Source organism: Schistocerca americana, chromosome X, assembly GCF_021461395.2.
Source record: "Schistocerca americana isolate TAMUIC-IGC-003095 chromosome X, iqSchAmer2.1, whole genome shotgun sequence".
Taxonomy (NCBI): Eukaryota; Metazoa; Arthropoda; class Insecta; order Orthoptera; family Acrididae; genus Schistocerca; species Schistocerca americana.
This window is the reverse complement of record NC_060130.1, coordinates 430,880,583-430,902,173: the sequence shown is the minus strand read 5'-3', so window position 1 is coordinate 430,902,173 and position 21,591 is coordinate 430,880,583. Positions and strand designations below refer to the sequence as shown.

General features: G+C 40.0%; 1 protein-coding gene across 2 annotated transcripts in view; it reads right to left on the bottom strand.

The window, feature by feature from the left end:
• The window catches only part of LOC124555587 (glycine receptor subunit alpha-3), a 370,065-nt gene that overhangs the window by 121,222 nt on the left and 227,252 nt on the right, over positions 1-21,591 (bottom strand). For both annotated transcript variants that reach the window (XM_047129549.1, XM_047129550.1), the window contains exons 4-6: positions 12,722-12,865; positions 8,473-8,555; positions 668-802 (exon numbers count right to left, since the gene is read on the bottom strand). In XM_047129549.1, the coding sequence (XP_046985505.1) occupies positions 668-802; positions 8,473-8,555; positions 12,722-12,865 (362 nt within the window). The remainder of the gene's footprint in view (positions 1-667; positions 803-8,472; positions 8,556-12,721; positions 12,866-21,591) is intronic.

The following is a 21,591-nucleotide window of genomic DNA, read 5'->3' as shown; positions in this document are numbered from 1 at the left end:
ATCCTCAACTCAGCTGATTCTTACATATTCGCGCTGAAGAATATTCGTTCAGAAATGCCTGCGCATTTCATATCAAATTGTATTGAGCTGAAACGTGACTTAAGAGGGATACAAACTCTATATTCAAAGGAAAGAGCGAAAATAAAGAAAGGTAGACAAAGATGCTTGAATATAAACTAAATTTCGCTTTTAGGAACACAAACTATTCCTTTAGAAGGTAGAGAGAAGAATGAACTGATGAGGTAATGGGTAACAGCGGTGAAAAGAGAGAGAATTCACTCGACGTTCCCCCCCCCCCCCCCCCCCCCCCCGCGCCACGCCCCCAGAAAACACATTTCAAATACGAAAGGATAGGTGTTGAAATAACGCCAAGATTTTATAAAAAAATTCTTACTCTTGCAGCAGAACATCATTATGACAACGAAACAGAAAAACCGATGAGAAAATTGGAGATAACATTTAATATTAAACAATCACAAATATATCTATTATTATTATTCAAACAAAACTGAGCATAGCTACAGAAAACTCTTTATCGATGGAATTTTGTAGCTGATGATCAACTACCTTCTCTAAGCATATGACGGGGACTTATAACTATTGGGAATGATATGAACCACATACAAAACAGCAAATTTAGCAGAGTGTAACATGATGGGTTGCATACCTGTGGAGTAAACTTGAGTACAGTCTGCAGTGGAATTTTTTACTAGCTGCAGCTGGGGAAGTTCTATGTTCTCATCAACTACTAAAGGAACGTCAGGGTCCCACTGGAATATCATGTCGTCTGTAGTATGGGATACTGAAAAGAAAAACACAGAATTAAATACACATATGGTGCAATTAATGCGCTGCAGAGCAATACATCAGTATTGAAGGCAACGCCAGTTTTGAGTGACTTGATATGTAGCTTCATCGTTATTTCATATTAGGAATGACATTTGCGTGTGTGACGTATTTATCGGAGTTTAAAAACACAGATATTTTATTTTCTTACATTTCACTCATTTACTTGATGAAACAGGTGCATTTGGCACAGCATATTGTCATATGTTACCAAAACCAGGAAGTAAGTATAAATAAAAATTTGCCTTTGAAATGCGTAATTATTTCGTTCCGTTTCATGACATTATAGCTTGCAGCCAATCTATAACTTCAGATTATAGCTTCGAACATAATGTTAGACTTCGTCCAATACAGTTTAGTTAAATAATTATAATAGAATAACATTACGAATAACAATAATAATCATAATCATAATAATAATCATAATGTCACTTGAATTTTGGGCTAATGAAAATCATTACTGAAACATGAAGTGTGTACCTCCTGCAAACCTACAACACAACGTTCTGCCGGTGCCTACGCTTCAGGCATCGCTCGCCACGACAGGCACAAGGGTCTGCGCTCGTCCCGCATGTGGGTAAATGTTCCGGACAACAAGATCAACAACATCAGTAACATACCGATCTGTTGTTCCCGGAGTCTCTGGCGGCACCAATGCCGCTGGCAGCACACAGTGCTTCCATGACCATGGCGCTACAACCGCGGGCACTGTTTCCCTGCAACATGTCACGTGCTAGCTACTAGCTCGCGCCGTATCCGTAAGTCGTGACAGTATTGAGGCTGGCGCCCAACAACGGATTGGCAGTCTCGTGTCAGCTGTCGAGTCAATTATTCCTTTCAACTTCCTGGGCGAGGCGACGACTGCAGCTGCAGCCCACGGATCAGAAGCTCTCTAACGAATCATCATTGGCTAGTCGCCGAGAAATGTCTATATTCGAGTCCCTATTGATATTAGGTCAGCGACTTGACACTGATCAGCCAGAATATTATGACCCCGACTTATTATCGATATAAACCCGTCCAGGTGATAGCAGTGTCACTTGACTGCTACTCAGACACACCCACAATGTACGTAGTATCAGTGAACGTGCTGTCCGTGTGTAGAATGGCGAAGGCACGTGATCTATTTGAGTTTGACTGGGGGCAGATCGTGATGGTCTAGAGGTTGGGCACGAGCTTTTCAAACTGCTCGATTTGTTGGGTGTCCGAGGGGTGCTGTGGTGAGTGTCTTCAGCATATATCAAAATCAAAGTGAAACCGTGTCCAGAAGTCGTGGGCTTAGGTGGCCACCCCTCATTACAGATGTCAGAAGTAGTAGGCTGGGCAGACTGGTAAAACAGGACAGGCAGCGAATTGTGGCAGAACTAACATCAGACTTTAATGCTGGTCAGAGTACAAGTGTGTCTGACCACACAGTGCATCGAACACTCGTAAAGATGGGTCTTCGCAGCTGACGACCAATGCGTGTGCCAATGTTAACACCACACCATTGGCAACTATGACTGAACTGGGCATGTGACCATTGCCAATGGATGTTGGTGCAATGTCAGAGCATTGCGTGGTCTCATGAATCCCACTACTTTCTTCATCATGTCAACGGGAGGGCGCGGATCTGTCGTCTTTCAGGAAAACAGCTCCGTGAAACCTGTAGTGTTGGCTAGAGAAACCGGTGGCAGCTCCATTATACTCTGGGGAGCATTCACATGGGCATCCATGGGCCCAGTGGGGCTTGCACATGATGGCCAAGGAGTATCGTACACTGGTTGCAGACCACATACACGAATTCATGAGGATTATATTTCCTGATGGCAGTGGCATTTTTAACAAAATAATGCGCCATGACACCAGGTCAGGAGTGTGATTAAGTGGCTCGAGGAACACAGTGGGGAGTTCCAATCGATGTGCTGGCCACTGCACCTCGCCATATCTCAGTCTGATCGAACACATCTGGGATATGACTGAATGTGGTCTCAGAGCTCATTGCCCCCCTCCCAGCGACCTATCAAAGTCTCACTGCTTCCATGCCATCACACGTCGCCACTGTTACCATTTTATAACATTTTTGACAACCTGTGACTATATATTCTTTTCTAAATTTTCTTTCAGATATGCCATATTTTTGTATGTTGTATTGCATGTAACATTTATGATTTTTAGTACCCACTTCTAGACCACAGTTTCTATATATTTCAAAGTTATATGTATGTACTTTTGATGCCAAACAAATCTTTTTACATTCTTCACATTTATAAGCTATTCACAAAATTCTTAGTGATTGTTTAAGTATTCTTTGTTATAACAACATCTATTACATTTTTCACAATATATCTTATTTTCCATAGCATTGTGTTCTGTACCCTTTGAATAATGTACATACTTTTATTTCTATCTTGCATTTATGTACCTTCTTGTTTTAATGCTGACATACTGTTAATTACATGAAAATGGTTGCAATGTTTATAAAGATATATCTTATTGCTTTCTCAGGAACCACTAAAAATAACTGAATAACATTTACTTGAATATCGAATATTTGCTCAACGTTTTTAATATCGTTTAGAGTAAATCTTTCTTCTTTGTACTCAGCTAATTGCTTCTGTAATATCCTGGTTAACGTTTTTTGTAATTTGTTCTTTCTCCTTCCCTAATTTTCTTAATTTCACAAGTAGATAGTTCTCTGTCTAAGATAAAATCTGTGCAATATATTAATGTAACTAGTGTTACTCTAGGACAACACAGGTTATCACTATTATTTTTTTGTGTGTGAACACTGAAATCCATATTTGTGTGCTTCATTTTCTTAAGTTAAATGTAGATTCAAGTACTTATTTATGAGATACCTTTCTTTCCTCTACACCTCACCTGTCTAAAGCGTAATTAAGTTGTATTGATGCTATGTATCTCTTTATGATAATCTTCTATAGCACTATCATAAATTGCATTTCATTTATTGAATTGTGTTAGAATACTTATGTATTCAGCATTTAGTTCTTCTTTGTTGACATAGTTGCTGAGGTGTGTTACAGTTCTTGTGTATTCAGGTTTTGTAACAAGACTAGCTAAATCATTTTCGAAATATTGTTTGGTTACTGCATCATAGCCATTTACAGGATTCATATCTACCAGCATTTAAAATGAATATAACATTTAAATGGTTTCAAAATATCACTTATTTCATTTTGAAATTGCTTGATTACACTCTGTTTATACATCTACTAATGATTTTAATCCTGTGCACATATTATAAACATCAGTTCCATTATTGTTGAATTTTTAATCATTTTTGTTTTGTTTTTAATAATTTTTCTTCTCTGATATTTGACTGAAAATTTTCGGTTTTTGATTCCTATTCTTTTTTGATTTTTTCTAACTTTATTTGCTCATAGATATTGGAGCTATCAATAGGCTGCGCCTTAGTTCCAAAAATATTCATTCATTAGATCCAAAATATTGATCTTATAATTATTTGACAGCAGTATTAAAACAAATACACACAAATGGCCATGAATTACATCATTTATGTTATATTCGTTGTCTATTGCAGTATAGTTCACTTGAGCATAAATATTTAACCACTTCTTTAGGAATATATCCTCCAAATTAATCAAGCACAAATTTTTTATCTTTATTTTTATAAAAACAGATCCAGTGTGAGCCAGCATGATCAGATGTGTCTAAATTAACTATTCTAGATTCATATTCTCAAGGGTGATTGGCGACAGCTGAAGTAGTCTTATGACTACATCCAGGTAATTCATAAATCATAAAAACACCACGAAAGTATTTGATTTTTAATTGTTTGGCAAGATCTTCTGTATCAAATTACTTAACGCATTAGGATACAACTGGATTATTTTTTGCAATTTTTTTATTCCAGTGACAGCTTTCTTTTCCATTGCTAAATTAAGTCGTTTTTGTTTTTCGAATTCTGCATCACCTTTCTCTTGTCCATTACTGCTTCTACAATACCAGGTTTTCCACCAGCTAGCGAACCAATAGTTGGAAGATATGGTAATGCTGCCAATAATAAAGGAGGAAATTCTCCTTCATGGCTTTTTAGCTCTGAACTTCCTTTCTTTTTTCTTAGGTATTCGATAACAAGTATACCTAATGTTATGAGTAAATTACTGCCAGTTTTTATCTCTCTTTCTTTATTGTGCAGCAGTTAAAAAATTACCAGTACTATGTAACTGATCATTATTGAGTTGAATTTTAATTGATTTTGGTTTGGTTTTGCCACTATTTAATAATATATAATCAATGCTGAAGTTATTTATTTATACATAATGTACCACTCAAACCTCCCTCATTCCAATAAATCAGGAGAGAAAAACCACAGTAGATACGGCAGTGAAAATTCACCACATTGTAGAGCATCTCAAAGAATTTCTATTCTAGCGTCAGAAGTGCCAAGTATTGTCGTCAGAGTGCAACATGGTCGCATGAAGTGAAAAAGGCGACTCCACAGCAGCACATGCAAGCAGTAGTGTGGTTTGCAGAAACAAAATCGCCGATTACTGTGCAAAGCAATTATCGTTGTTTGTATGAATGTGAACCACCTGATGTGAAAGCAATTAAGGAATGGAATAGGAAGTTTCTGGCAACAAGAAATGTTCTGAAACATTCTGGCAGTGCACGTTACTGAATTTTAGAAGAGACAGTGGAGTACATCAAACATACGTTTCTCAGAAGCCCATGTAAGTCAATTCGTCAAGCATCTAGGCAACTTGATGTACCTTGATCAACATTGCATCGTGTAGTTCACCAGCCTCTTCGTATGTGTGCTTACAAAGTGGAAATTCTGCAACATCTGACACTGAACGACAAACCTCGCCAACAACAATTTGCTGCGGATATGCTGTACTGTATTGATATGGATGCCAGCTTCCTGAGAAGATGTTTATTCTCAGATGAGGCAACCTTTCATCTATAAGGAAGGATTAATAGGCATAATGCTCGGATTTGGGGTTCGCAAAATCCGCAAGTTGTCATTGAACATGTTCGTGATAGCTCCAAACTAAACGTCTGGTATGGGGTAATGCACAAATGGTTCAAATGGCTCTGAGCACTATGCGACTTAACTTATGAGGTCGTCAGTCGCCTAGAACTTAGAACTAATTAAACCTAACTAACCTAAGGACATCACACACATCCATGGCCGAGGCAGGATTCGAACCTGTGACCGTAGCGGTCACGCGGTTCCAGACTGAAGCGTCAAGAACCGCACGGCCACACTGGCCGGTGGTAATGCACAACAGGATACTTGGACCATTCTTCTTTGCGGAACAAACAGTGAATGGGTCAGTGTATCTGGACATGTTGAAGCAGTTTGTGTACCCTGAGATACAAGACTTGCAAGCCAACATCATTTTTCAACAAGATGGAGCTCCGCAGCATTGGTCAACAGCTGTTCGCAATTTCCTAATTGTTGGATCGGACACGGAGGACCCATTGGGTGGCCACCACGTTCTTCCAACATTACACCGCTTGATTTCTTCATGTGGGGATACTTGAAGGACCACGCGTCTGCGACCAAAGTGAATGATATTCCTACGTTGCGACATTGTATCACGAATACCATTGCAACAATAATAGAGGAAATGTTACAAAGAACTTGGCAAGAAATTGAATATCTACTCGATATTCTTTGTGCTACAATTGGTTCACATGTAGAGGTATATTGATGATAAATAAATAAATTTTTGGAGATGCTCTACAATGTGGTGCATTTTTAGTTGTCATACCTACTGTGTGTTTTTTTTTTCATGGGCCTTTGAAATCAGGGAAGTTTAAGTGGGACACCCTGCACAGATAAAAAATTTTATAAGGATTAAGGTTTTTATAGTCCCCAGCTATTATCATTAACATCCAAACACACACATAATTTTCTCTTTCCATGTACTATTCCTCTAATTCCGTCTGGATTGTTGATACTAAAATTACTAAATTTTTTAACACTTGTGTTATTTCCAGTTTTTCATAATGATAGTTTTTATTTCCAGCTAGTTGTTCTTCATGAATAACTGCTAATCTATAGATTAAACCTCTAACATCATTCATCCAAATATATTCAACTGGTTTTTCTGTTTTTCGTCTTTACCATTTTTCTCGGGTGAAATTGATTCTGAATGTCTTAATTTCTGAAAATGAACATAACGAATTTCTATTATCACACTTTTACATTTATTACCTCTAATTGATTTTATTTTGTTTCGATTATTATCAGAATGTAATGCACCTGAATGACACAAAGAATCTGCATAATTTGATATATCTCTACCATCAAATTTTTCACCCATATCGTCCATAGTAATTTGGTTCTTACTTAAAAGATTCGTCTGTCCATCTGTTTCTTGATATTCTTTTTCACCAATTTTTAATTTATCTTCCTTTGAATTCTACGGGTAAAGAACCAACAAATTTAAATAGACCTACAGGTCTTAATCGAAAATCTTCCCCCTGAGAAAAGTCTTAGCACAGGTGGTCTGTTATTGTTTTCTCTGTCTTTCGGACAATGTGTGAGGTGGATAATTGTATCATGTGAATTTTTCTGATGAATACTTTAATAATGTAATGTTACGTTATTTCGGAAGGAAGGGAGAACGTAGAGCTTAATGATAGCACACAACCCAAAATGGTGCCACGTGGTCGTCAGTCTCAACGATCTCGCCAGTCGGATAACACCGTCAACAAGTGTTTTATGATTTCTTCTGTTAGAGACCGTGAAAAGCTTCAGAAATTAATACGGAACAATAGTCCTCAATCCAAATACGAATCAGTCATATCTAGTTAAAAAGTAACTGTAAGTCAGTAACAACTGCTGCAAAGCAGTTCTGTTTACTTGCAAAATTTAATGACACAAGTTAGCTGCTAAGTCTTTTTCGTTGCATCGACGGCAGGAACCCGACAATCTTGTTTATTCGGGATAGATAAGGAGCTTTCAAAAATTATCCAAGACCTGCGAGTGGTTATTACTATTAGTTTACGGAATGACTACGTCAGGGCGAGATTATTACAGAGGATGTACAGATACTGGAAAAGGAATCGTATTGGAGGTTTTTTCCAGAATTTACTGAATTTGGTCCAAGGAGATTCCTGGGAACCTAAATTAGGATACCCAAACAAGGCTCTTAACTAACTGAAGAGCCAATTTATCGTCTACAAGCCAATGTTTTGTCGATGTCTTACCGAAATGGAGACTTTTTGACTAAATTCGAACATAAATTGTGAAAGGAAAAGAGAGTGAGTTGTTGCCAATAATCCTCTTAATGGTTTTTGTATTTCGGCTGCAGCTGGTAGTTAAAGGAAGAGTATTCTAGTCTTCTTCTTCACTAATTTGTCAAGTTTGCGGATACGTGCTGTCCCTGTAGTGAAGACGTTCACAAAATCTTAAAATGCACCCTCAAAACTCAGAATTACCAGTATTCTATGCTTGTAAATGCTTTAAATAAGATTTATGTGCAGGAGTACGGAGAGGTTGTGATCTTATGCATAAGTCTGACAGGTTATTTCTCGTCTTGGAAATCAAATAAGCTATATTTGAATCTCCACGTGAACATATTTGCTACTCAAGTCAGTTTATGTAGTGTCATATATCACAAATATAAGTATAACGTATCAACTTACAACTTTCCATTTGCAGCTTACATTCTTGAGTGTCGTGCGGGTAAATCATAAAATTCATTGCACAGGACAATGTTAACGTTAACCTGAAAATGAATGAAAATGAATTAATACTGTGAGTCAACACGATGTAGTGATAGAAAGCAGTGAAACATGATGTTAACAAAAAATTTCGGCATACTTAATATGGCAACGTTTAAGTTGTTTTACTGCTATGTGTATAATATATATACAAAACAGTAAACAAATCGATATATTTTCGTGTTTCAAGAAAGAATGTGATAAAATTAACGAAATTACAAGAGGACCCACGTTATGCAACAAATGGAGTTAACTTATTGTGTACAACTGTACCGACTTTCGTTTACCTATTTAGAATACATAAGATTTACAACTACAAACGGAAATCAAAACAAATAATTGTACCACAGAGGAAAGCTCAATTGGAAAATCTTCAGTCTAGCACCTGAACAATTTAGCAAAATACAGTTCTTATAAAACAAACTTAGCAACTATTGGCACTAGATTCGTTATCTGCTTGTATTCGGAGTTATCAGACTTCCTTAAGCAAACTGATCTTTGCGTCTTCTATGCTGAGTATGTACACATGTGCAGATACGAAATACATTAGAAAGACGTCACGTAACGTGCTTTTGATTTAGTTACTGATGAAAAAATATTGCGTTGTAGCGTTGCTGAAATGAGGAGTTTTCCATTTTTATTGCCGTACCTTTCACTATATCTACTTCTATTCCTTTGATATATTTCTGTGTGATCGCCATTTAAGCTGCTCATATCGGTATCTGCCTGTGTGGGAGTTGCCTCACGTACTGACGTCTACATCACGATCTTCTTGCGTGTTCAACACAGTTATGTGGCTCTTTCATCGACTGTCTCAGATCCTAAGGGTTCTGTAGACAGCACTGATAACTATTTATATGTTCATTGTAACATTTTTACTGTGTATAATTCTCAATGTGTAAGAATTCTGCATGACGAATAACGAAGTAATTATAATTGGTTCTTTATCCACTAAGAATACAGGTAGACATAATCTTTAAGGTGCTTTCAAGACGACGAACACACACAGTAGTTTGTTCCGCATCGTTATTAAGAGACAAATTGGAGAAGAAACTCATAACACGTATGCTTGATTTTTAAATGAATTCCCTGCTGCCCCTCCCCCCCAGGAACCGCGGACCTTGCCGTGGTAGGGTGGCTTGCGTGGCTCAGCGATGCAGACAGCAGAACTGCAGGTGCAACCACAACGGATAGGTATCTACTGAGAGGCCAGACAAAAGTGTGGTTCCTAAAGAGGGGCCGCAGACTTTTCAGTAATTGCAGGGGAGCAGTCTGGATGACTGACTGATCTGGCCTTGTAACAGTAACCAACATGGCCTTGCAGCTGTGCTTGTGGTACTGCGAAAGCAAGGGGCAGAGGGCTATTCAGTAGATGGCTGCAGAGGCAGCCCTCTGGATGACTGACTGATCCGGCCTTGCGACATCAACCAAATGGCTTTGCTGTGCTGTACTGCAAACTGCTGAAAGCAAGGGAAAAATACAGCTCTTAATTTGAGAGCATGCAGCTCTATTACGTGATTAAAGGATGATGGCATCCTCTTGAGTAAAATATTCCGGAAGTGAAATAATCCCCCATTCGTATCTCTCAGGGGGCGGGGGACCCCACTCAGGAGGATATCGTCATCAGGAAAAAAAAAGAAACTGTAAATCTACGGACCGCATTAGTTGAATGTTAGACCCCCTTCTTTGGGCCGATAGGTTTGAAAATTGAAGAATGGAGATAGATAGGCTGATGAGATTTGTAAGGTTCGACTGTAGGACGAAAACGACATCTGGTCAGGTGAGTAGTGGGTTATAAATGTAAAATCAAATAGGGTAATGCAGGAGTGGGTCTAATAGTGAATAAGAAAATAGGAATGCGGGTAAGCCACTACGAACAGCATAGTGAAGCATTATCATATCCAAGATTGACGTGAAGCGAACACTCACCACAGTAGTATAAGTTTATATGCCATCTAGCTCCTCAGATAAAAGAAATTATTCAAATAGTTAAAGAAGGGAAAAACTTACACTACTGGCCATTAAAATTGCTACACCAAAAAGAAATGCAGATGATAAACGGGTATTCATTGGACAAATATATTATACTAGAACTGACATGTGATTACATTTTCGCGCAATTTGGGTGCATAGATCCTGAGAAATCAGTACCCAGAACAACCACCTCTGGCCGTAATAACGGCCTTGATAAGCCTGGGCATCGAGTCAAACAGAGCTTGGATGGCGTGTACAGGTACAGCTACCCGTGCAGCTTCAACACGATAGCACAGATCATCAAGAGTAGTGACTGGCGTATTGTGACGAGCCAGTTGCTCGGCCACCATTGACCAGACGTTTTCAATTGGTGAGAGATCTGGAGAATGTGCTGGCCAGGGCAGCAGTTGAACATTTTCTGTATCCAGAAAGGCCCGTACGGGACCTTCAACGTGCGGTCGTGGATTATCCTGCTGAAATGTAGGGTTTGGCAGGGATCGAATGAAGGGTAGAGCCACGGGTCGTAACATATCTGAAATGTAAAATCCTCTGTTCAAAGTGCCGTCAATGAGAACAAGAGGTGACCGAGACGTGTAACCAATGGCACCCCATACCATCACGCCGGGTGATACGTCAGTATGGTGATGACGAATACACGCTTACATTGTGCGTTCACCGCGATGTCGCCAAACACGGATGCGACCATCATGATGCTGTAAACAGAACCTGGATTCATCCGAAAAAATGACGTTTTGCCATTCGTGCACCCAGGTTCGTCGTTGAGTACACCATTGCAGGCGCTCCTGTCAGTGATGCAGCGTCAAGGGTAACCGCAGCCATGGTCTCCGAGCTGATAGTCCATGCTGCTACAAACGTCGAACTGTTCGTGCAGATGGTTGTTGTCTTGATAACGTCCCCATCTGTTGACACAGGGATCGAGACGTGGCTGCAGGATCCGTTACAGCCATGCTGTTAAGATGCCTGTCATCTCGACTGCGAGTGATACGAGGCCGTTGGGATCCATCACAGCGTTCCGTATTACCCTCCTGAACCCACCGATTCCATATTATGCTAACAGTCATTGGATCTCGACCAACTCGAGCAGCAACGTCGCGATACGATAAACCGCAATCGCGATAGGCTACAATCCGATCTTTATCAAAGTCGGAAACAAGATGGTACGCATTTCTCCTCCTTACACGAGGCATCACAACAACGTTTCACCAGGCGACGCTGGTCAACTGCTGTTTGTGTATGCGAAATCGGTTGGAAACTTTCCTCATGTCAGCATGTTTTAGGCGCCAACCGTATGTGAATGCTCTGAAGCTACTCAGCGCTACTGTTATACTTGGGAGAGCCAATCACAAAAAAAGCTACTTCACCTGGTATGCAAAATGTATGAGACAGGCGAAATACCCGAAGATTTAAGAAGAACGTAATAATTCCAATTCCAAACAAAGCAGACGCTGACAGATGTGAATATTGCCGAAACATCAGTTTAATAAGTCATGGCTGCAAAATACTAACACGAATTATCTACATAAGAATAGAAAAACTGCTAGAAGCCGACCTCGGGAAAGATCAGTTTAGCTCCTGGAGAAATGAAGAAACACGAGAAGCAATACTGACCCTACGACTTATATTAGAAGATAGGTTAAATAAAGGCAAACCTCCGTTTATAGCTTTTACAGATTTGGAGAAAGATTTTGACATGTCGACGGGGATACACTCTTTGGAATTCTGAAGGTAGCGAAAAGTTGTACACAACCTGTACAGAAAGCAGACGGCAGTTAGAAGAGTCGAGGGGGTGTGAAAGAAAAACAAGAAAAGCAGGGGTTGGGAATGGAGTGAGACGGGGTTGTAGCCTCGTTAAAACTTATTAAAGAATTATACCTTCGTATAATTTTATTATAATTTTTAAAGTAGACTAATTTGACGACGATCTTGTAAAAAGTTGTATGTACATTTAAGCAAAAATTGTCCGTAATTTATATGATGACGGTCAACACAAAAAAAATTAGTTTTAAATATTGAGTGCAAACTGATATCAAAAATAATTTTTATTATATGTACTCTGTAGATGATGCAGTAACATCATTCGAGCAAAAACATCGTAAATTACAAACTAATTAATAATTACTTTCATGGCCAGAGAAACATTTCAAAGTGTGAAAGGAAGAACTAAACTGTCACTCACTTTACCATGTAGAGAATAGTTTTGTCTTTATACAACCACATATAGTGATTAGGAATAGTCATTGTCTGGAACGTAACAGCTTTTGCGTTTTTGAAGAAAGAGTCTGGCCTCCACATGTTTTTCAGCCAGTCAACTTCCAGTAACCTGAAAAAAACCAGAACTAATTGATTATGGGTTTCATGTTATAGTGGCGTAAATATTACATTAATCTGATTCTTCTTGTGTAAAAATGTGTCAGATAGCCTCTCCAGGCCGGCCCGTGTGGCCGAGAGGTTCTAGACGCTACAGTCTGGAACCGCGCGACCGCTGCGGTCGCAGGTTCGAATCCTGCCTCGGGCATGGATGTGTGTGATGTCCTTAGGTTAGTTAGGTCTAAGTAGTTTTAAGTTCTAGGGGACTGATGACCTCAGATGTTAAGTCCCATAGTGCTCAGAGCCATTTGAACCATTTAGCCTCTCCAAGGTGAAACGCATATTGCAAAGAAGCTGACGACAGAAGTGGGACAGTCAAATAAATTAAGAGTCGATTATGCTGAGATGGCAAATAATACGGCGTAATTTTTTCCTTCTCGATGAATGTAGGGTGCTGGATCCCCTGCAGAACAATCTCTGAACATGCAGAAATTTATGTGTATTTTAAAAAAAAGCATATACGTCAATGTCGTATTGATATTTTAACAGAGCGGCCCAAATGACGGTTCTGTCGCAGTGCTCATCCACTCACGCAATAAGATTTAATATTTAATTTGCTTATCATATTTAAGTTCGTTTATTCTTGAATGAATTTTTCACTTTGCAGCGAAGTGTATTCTGATGTGAAACGTCCTGGCAGTATGGATGGTAGGAGATGAAGTACTGGCGGAAGTCAGGCTGTGAGGAAGGGTTGTCAGTCGTGCTTGGGTAGCTCAGTCGGTTGAGTAACTGCCCCTGAAACACAGACATCCCGAGTTCAAGTCTCGGTCAGGTGCACAGTTTCAATATACCAGGAAGTTTCTTGGTTATTGTTATTTGCATGTGTTAACTTATTCTAAAGTATTACGAAAGTATGATACTCTGAGAAGGAAATTGTTGTGACCCCAGGTCGCAACTTCAGTAAGATAGACTTCTCTCCAGCAACTGCGTGCATACGCGACAATCTGCACACCCAGGCGAAGGGAGTCCGCCAACGAATTCCAACGGACAGCTGCAGAGATCGTTAGCAGTGCGGAACTACTCGTGTTTCTCGTCACGCGAGCTGCGGTAGGTTTCTCAGTTGAAGATCCATGGGCGAACAGCCGGATGAATATGGTCTCACAGATTCTCGATTGGGTATAAAAACCAGAGAGTTTGGTGGCCAGGGGAGTACGATAATTCATCCCGGTGCTCTTCGAACCACGCACTTACACTGCGAGCTGTGTGACACAATGCATTGTCCTGCTGGTAAATGCCGTCGTGCTGACTAAGGAGCAAACTGCATGTAGGGGTGGACATGGTCCCCAAGGATAGACACGTACTTGTTTTATTCCACTGAAGCGTTCAGAATGACGAGACCACCCATGGAATGCCACGAAAACATTCCCAAGACCATAACGCTCCCTCCTCTGGCCTGTACCCTTCCGACTATTGTTGCAGGGCTTTACACGGTACGGCCATCTGTCCAGAGGAGCATAAAACGTGATTCAGCTAAGAAGGCCACTTTTTTCCACTCAGCGGATGTCCAGTTGCGGTACTGGCGTGCAGATTCCAGCCTTCATCGCCGATGTACCGCTGTCAACATAGGTGCACGCATCAGGCACGTGCTGCACATGCCTGTACACAGCAACGTTCGCTTATCAGCTGTTGGGGAGACTCTGTTAGTAGCCCCTTGGTTCATCTGGGCTATCAGCTACTCAACAGTTGCACGTCTATTTGCCCGCACACATCTCCTCAGCTGTCGTTCGCCCCTGTCATCTATGGCGCGTGGTGCAACACAGTTGCCGGCTGTGTTGGCCGAGCGGTTTTAGGCTCTTCAGTCCGGAACCGCGCGACTGCTACGGTCCTTTACAGCTATACTCCTTTATATTTCTGCCTCTGTTGCACTGATAATTTAGGTTACTGGTGACTAGTTTTGAACGTCTCCGTTCATTATCGAAATGATTAATAAAATAATTTTTTTTACCTTTTGAACTGTTTGCAGCTGTTCCAAATGATGAACAAATGTTATTCCAGTAATCATTTCAGAATACCCAGGTAACGGTTCGATAGTGAATGGACACGATCGAAGCTAGTCACCATTATTACAAATTGTCAAGGTGACAGAGACAGAAAAATTAAGGTCGAATGCAGTTGCCACTGCTTTTTGATGTAGAAAACAGCCAAAGTTACAAGAGTCAGTTTTTTTGTTTAATTAATGGCTAGTTTCAGGTTACCTGAACCCATTTTCAAATCATCCAAACAGACAAAATAGTATATTTCGTAACAGCATGCAAATCATGTTAACATTGTACATACACGTACCTCAGAGTCTTCTGCATCAAATTCGTTAACCCAAGTTGCTTTCTCGTTATTAACCCAGCATGCTCGAAATCCATGCTGATACTTTTGCCAGTGCATTGTTGAAATTCTGCAAAATTACAGTCACTTAACCTAATTTAACTATTCATCTCCAGTGTTATGGCAGCAGTCAGAATGCAGGCTACAGTTAATACAATTCTCTTTGTTATTATAAGTCATTTCATATCTGAAGATATGAATAAAATATTGAAATCCACAAGCTGTGGTATAAGGTGATTTGTACACGAACTTGTAATTATTCATTCACATAATTATTGAATTTAATCTAATTGTTCCCATCCAGTAGCTAAGATTATTAGAAATGCCCTCCTGATTGTCGTAATGTACAGCTCCACAGTAACACGTAATTCAGTCTCAGGTACCTGCGAAAAAAATTTTAGTTTGCACTGTCTTGTCATGTACACTCTTTGACACAAAACTCGACCGGCGGCCGGCCGCTGCAGAGGCTAAGTCCGCGCCGATCGCGACATGGGACAAATAAACTGGCCAACTCGCTAATTCTCTAAGTCCGGCTATCTGCACAATCTGGCAACACTGTAGACTGCGGCACTTCCTGGAGGAAGTCTTGTCCTATATAAGAAAAGCTCTACACTGTTTACGCCCATGGTATAGCGGTACCGTGCGTTGTTTCTGTCTACAATGTCTGTGGATCGAAACTAGCTGGTGCAAAAAAATTTTATAGCCTCTTCCAACTGAACGCTGAAGATGTGAATGTAATGGTAACACAGATTCAATCTATTTCACTTTCTATCACACCGATAACAAACTTTTATCCAGTAGCCATTTTGCGGCAGATTTCTTGCAGAGTGTCCTCCTCTGGACGCCGCATGCGGCAAAGCTCCGGGATCCATTTGCTGGCTACTGGTAGCGGCCGTGGCGACAGCAGCGCCGCTGCACACCCCCGTTCTTTATGGAAAGCGCCTGCTACCGCTCATCGCTGTTGATAATTTAAAAAGCTTTATTATTATTAAATGTTGCTCCATAGAAGATTTCTACGATTTCCATTCTCGTTCGAAAGCAACAGAGACTGACGCCCTGATTAGTAGATGGGTACTGTATTACATTAATCTGCAAGAGCTGCATATGGTCCGAAATTAATTTTATAGACTTAGACGAAATTAAACCACCTCACTACATTCGATGAATTTATACATGCTTCATACCTCTTTCTTTTCCTTTCAAACGCCGGCCAGAGTGGCCGAGCGGTTAAAGGCGCTACAATCTGGAACCGCACGACCGCTACGGTCGCAGGTTCGAATCCTGCCTCGGGCATGGATGTGTGTGATGCCCTTAGGTTAGTTAGGTTTAAGTAGTTCTAAGTTCTAGGGGACTTATGACACAGCAGTTGAGTCCCATAGTGCTCAGAGCCATTTGAATCATTTTTCCTTTCAAAGTCAATTATTTGTGCAACTTTTGGCCAATATTCAGATGTTTTCGTAAAGGCAGAGTGAGCGTCTGTGGTGTAAAGTGTATTATAGTTTTTGTTTCATTCTTTATGGTAAGTCTATGCGATAAACTGTGTGAATGCCTTCCAATGCATGCTCTGTAGATGTGCAGGAACACTGCACATTTGGAGTTCCATGTATGGATACATGAAGTATTTAACGTTGGTCGGAAGTGATATCGATTTTGAGGTTTCATAAAATGGAAACGAATTGCTAACGCCGGTGTCAGAAAACGTCTACAGTTAAATGCTATTGCAAAATTTAACCAAAGAGGAACTATATTTATCAACATGTTCACTTCATAAACAGCCTCCTGACATGTTAGACCCATATGACGAACAAAGCTCAAATTCGAATCGTTGACAGTAGGTTTGAATCTTTTCAGAAACTATTTTGCAGTGAAGCACCTTGGCATTTGCAAAACAATCATCCTTGATATTGACATAATTTACTAAGTCGAAATTGCAAGAAGATTTATGTGTAAAGGCATTCTTCAGATTTAGCAGTTTGCAACCCCATTAGTTAAAATGGAAAATAAAACGTTGTACTCAGCGGCCTTCACCGAGATTGGAACTGCCATTTCATATAGCACCAGCATCGCAACGCATAATGAAATCGCTGAGCTAACGACACACTGGCGGCAACAGGCGGGCTATAGTCATTGGGATATTGCCTGAGCCTCAAAACGCAACATTTAACACACAAACAAGTGTTACTTATGTCAAGAATGCCGTTCTTGGAGTCCAGAAATTATATATACTTTCTAAGTGTCTCATCTTACAGTGGGTTATATCGCATGAGTCTTCGATATGAAAAACGAATTCCAAGTGAATTTAGCGACGTAATGCCGGGCTACACCCGGAAGTAAATGCACTCTCACAGTGTTGACAAATACTTGCTACGACGCTGCCAATTCTTAGCTCCCTTACGAGACAGCTCTTTAGCGAAATGCTTGTCGTGATTGTCCGATACGGTTCTTCAGAGGGAAGACGCGCGCGCACGTTTGGTTTTTATGCGGCGTTCTCCCCTGATTGTTTCTGACGTTGCCTTGTAGGCTATGTGGTGTCACCGCCAGACACCACACTTGTTAGGTGGTAGCCTTTAAATCGCCCGCGGTCCGTTAGTATACGTCGGACCCGCGTGTCGCCACTATCAGTGATTGCAGACCGAGCGCCGCCATACGGCAGGTCTAGAGAGACTTCCTAGCACTCGCCCCAGTTGTACAACCGACTTTGCTAGCGGTGGTTCACTGACAAAATACGCTCTCATTTGCCGAGACGATAGTTAGCATAGCCTTCAGCTACGTCATTTGCTACGACCTAGCAAGGCGCCATTACCAGTTACTATTGATACTGTGAATCACGTACCGTCAAGAGCGACGTTCACCATTAATGGATTAAAGTTAAGTATCCCACCAGCTACGTCCGTTTTTTTCTAAATTCTAATTTCCTTGTCCCGTTCCAGACCTCACGCCAACCTGCGTGAGCTAAAACACGTGCCTTTCGGCTTCCTCTAGTAACACGGTGTTGGCTCTCCTGCCAACCACAACAGGCTATGAATACATTTGAGGCAGTCAATTATCATTAATCCAGAATGAATTAAGTTTCAGCTTCCAGCGTGGAAGAAGGCTGTTGACGCCGACATTATATCATTACAACGCAGGGAAAGCAAAACGGATGATTCAGTGTTTCTCATTCAGCTTAAAGCATGTGAGATAGTTCTCCGTAACGTTCATAATCATCTCAGAATACAAACGAAGTAAAAATACATCGAAAGTTTATTTTGATTGAATACATTGTAAGATATCAAACACTTTGCATCTCAATGTTGGATGTGTCCTCGTGCAATGTTTTGCAGCATACATGTAGAACGTCATGATTACCACGAGAATGAAGAAATATGTTAGTATGGATGGAAGCAAGAAGAGAAGCAATCAACAAATATTCGATTCCACATGGCATTCATTTCATTTGAGATTTAAGAAGAGGTAAAACGGGATATTAATTTCGTGAACACGAAAGATATGCCGCACATATGGACAACGAGGAAGTCTGTGTCTACATAAGTTTCTTCCTTGAAATGTGTATGCTCTATTATATACTAAGTAGCCTGATCATTGTTTCCGTGACGTTACCCGCTTGTTTGGCCCCTAAAGGATGAACAGATTCCAAATGCATGTCTCTGCATGAAAGTAGTTGTTCGAACCCTTCCTGAGTTATCTTTTGTGTATTTGCTTCGAATTCATGATGCAGGCCGCTGTGTCTCCCCCCCCCCCCCCCCCCCCTCCCGTCGAGGGTTAGGTCTCCAAACTAAACCGTATTTTATCCACTGGCATAATTTATTCAGACAGCATCAGCACAAAACTATCAAACAAAGGATTCGTTTAATATCTTGCCTAACGACTGTTGTTTCTTTCTTAATAGTGATCCTTGACAAAGCATTTTAACGAAGTTTATATTTGTGTGTGACAGTTAACTGAAAAAAGATATTCTTTTATTTTGTCAGTCTTGTTCTCCACTGAGTTGTAAATGGTTCTCTTTATAAAACGCCTAGTAGCGTCACAAGCGCAACTGTCGCAATGCAGTCGCAGTGGAGTCGAGAGAGTAGGGTGCACTGATTGAGCATGGCAGCTACTCGGCATTAGAACCTGGAGAAAAGTGTGGAGTACCGGCAAGAACAGCTAGATGCTGGCGGAAAGGATACAAGGAAAGGGGCTATATAGGGCGGAAAAGAGGAAGTGGGCGGCTCCGTGTGTCTACCGCAGCAGGTGATCAACGTGTTTTGGCGAATATACGTGCTAATCCATTCCTCAGTAGCCGCGCCCTGAAAGAGCTATCTCAGTTTCCCGGCAGCGGAAAGACTGTTACGAGGAGACTGAAAGACGCAGGATTATATTGTCGGAGAGCTGCTATAAAGCAGCATTAACCGATTATCAGAGGGCTGACCGCATGGCTTTTTCAACAGAATATATCGACTTTGACTGGAGTAGAGTAATCTTTTCGCATGATAAAATATTTTCCTCCTGTAGCGACGTCCCTGTTCAAGTGAGATACGAAATTTTCTCCATAAAGTTATCAGTTTATGCTGTTAGTGACTTTACATTTGTATTAGGCACAAAATAATAAATATAAACAGTTCCGTATATCATGATTTTAATAGTTCATCCCTCATCTGATAAATAAATGTGACCCTTGAATTTGTGAATATTTGCATTAACACGCAAATGTTTTTAGCGTTTTGTATACCGTCCACGAGGACAATGTTTCCAGCCATTACATTTTCTCTTCTTAGGCTTCTCTCCACAGTTAATTCTTATACGAGTCTGCGATTCATTTCAATCTCCTTCTACCTTGTTTTGGTCATTTTCCTCTACATTCGGTATCCTGTGGCCTGCAGGTGGACCATACTTTATTTTTTCAGATCCCATCTTTCACTTCCAAAGAAAAGAGTACTCCACATCATCCATTTTGCAGTGTATTTCTATATTTCTATCACTTGTATGTTTACTTCAAAGAATATTATTCGTACACATAAATGGTTTGCTATCGCTGTTCTTCGCTTTACTTTTGTTAAGCATCTATTTCTCTCTCATTCTGGTCCTGAAGTGCTGTGCTTTCAATGCCAACAGTTTTTATTGCTGTGTTCATATGTTTATTACTTTTTCTCATTGCCATTACCATTTGTTGTTGTTCTCACATTCCAGTGTTATTCTTTTCTCGATTTTCGGTTAATACCTGCAAAATGTTGTTCATTCTGTTTCTAAATCTGGAACTATTAGGAAATTGTTAACAAATGTGATGCAGCGTATCTTTTCACAGTTGAATTTAGCTGTTGATGTTTCCTGTCCCGTTGCTTGTATTTCTTCCGTAATATATATATATATATATATATATATATATATATATATATATATATATATATATACGGTGTTAAGGAAAGTGGTATTCCATACTTTGCGAGTCGGTAGTATGGACTAAAAGAAGACAACATGCATATTGTAAGAGCTACACGCACTTCTTCAGTACAAGAGAAGTGTTTTAAGTAGAACAACAAATGTGTTTCACGGTAGTAAAGGTGAAGAAGTGCTCAATGTCCTTAAGATATTGATTTCAGACTCATTTCTCTTGTTTAGTGGATATGTTTATCTTGTTTCTGTCCATCCTATCAGCTCTCGAAATGTGGATTACTTGTTTTTAATACCCTGTATCCGAAGCAGATATGTAGACAAAGGACGTCCATACTCATTTCCAGACTTTATATTCCTATTTTATTCCATTTGTATTTGTTATTGGGCTCTAATGTATTCAAACACTGGAACCAATCAACTCAGTCCAGGCCAGCTTTTTATAATAGTAAAATTATACCTTCCATTTCGAACCGTTCCTATATCAATGAAGGAATTATTTCTTTATCGGTTCATTTCTTCCCTTTTACCTAGCAGCACATACAAACCGGTAACTGATTTAGTTGTTCTTATTTTGTTCCCGAATAGGCCTGCCCCAATAAACCGATCTATCATATTAACAGAATCTTCCGTCGGTTCTTGGTAGAACAACATTATAATAATAAATGAAAAGCACCAGTTTGCTTTTGTTCTACAATATTACTTTTATTGCTAACCGGTTTTCGGCTTACAAGGCCATCTTCAGACATTTACTCAGTAAATGTCTGAAGATGGCCTTGTGAGCCGAAAACCGGTTAGCAATAAAAGTAATGTTGTAGAACAAAAGCAAACCGATCTATATTTCCTTTTATTAAAACTGTACGATATTCATATGTTTCTTGGAGGCATGCTGTACTTTTCACTGTTGAATGCCTTGGCTGATTTTTCTTTTAAAGTTAAGCATAAGATAAAATATACTTTACAGTACTTTACTAACATTACAGTCGTGAT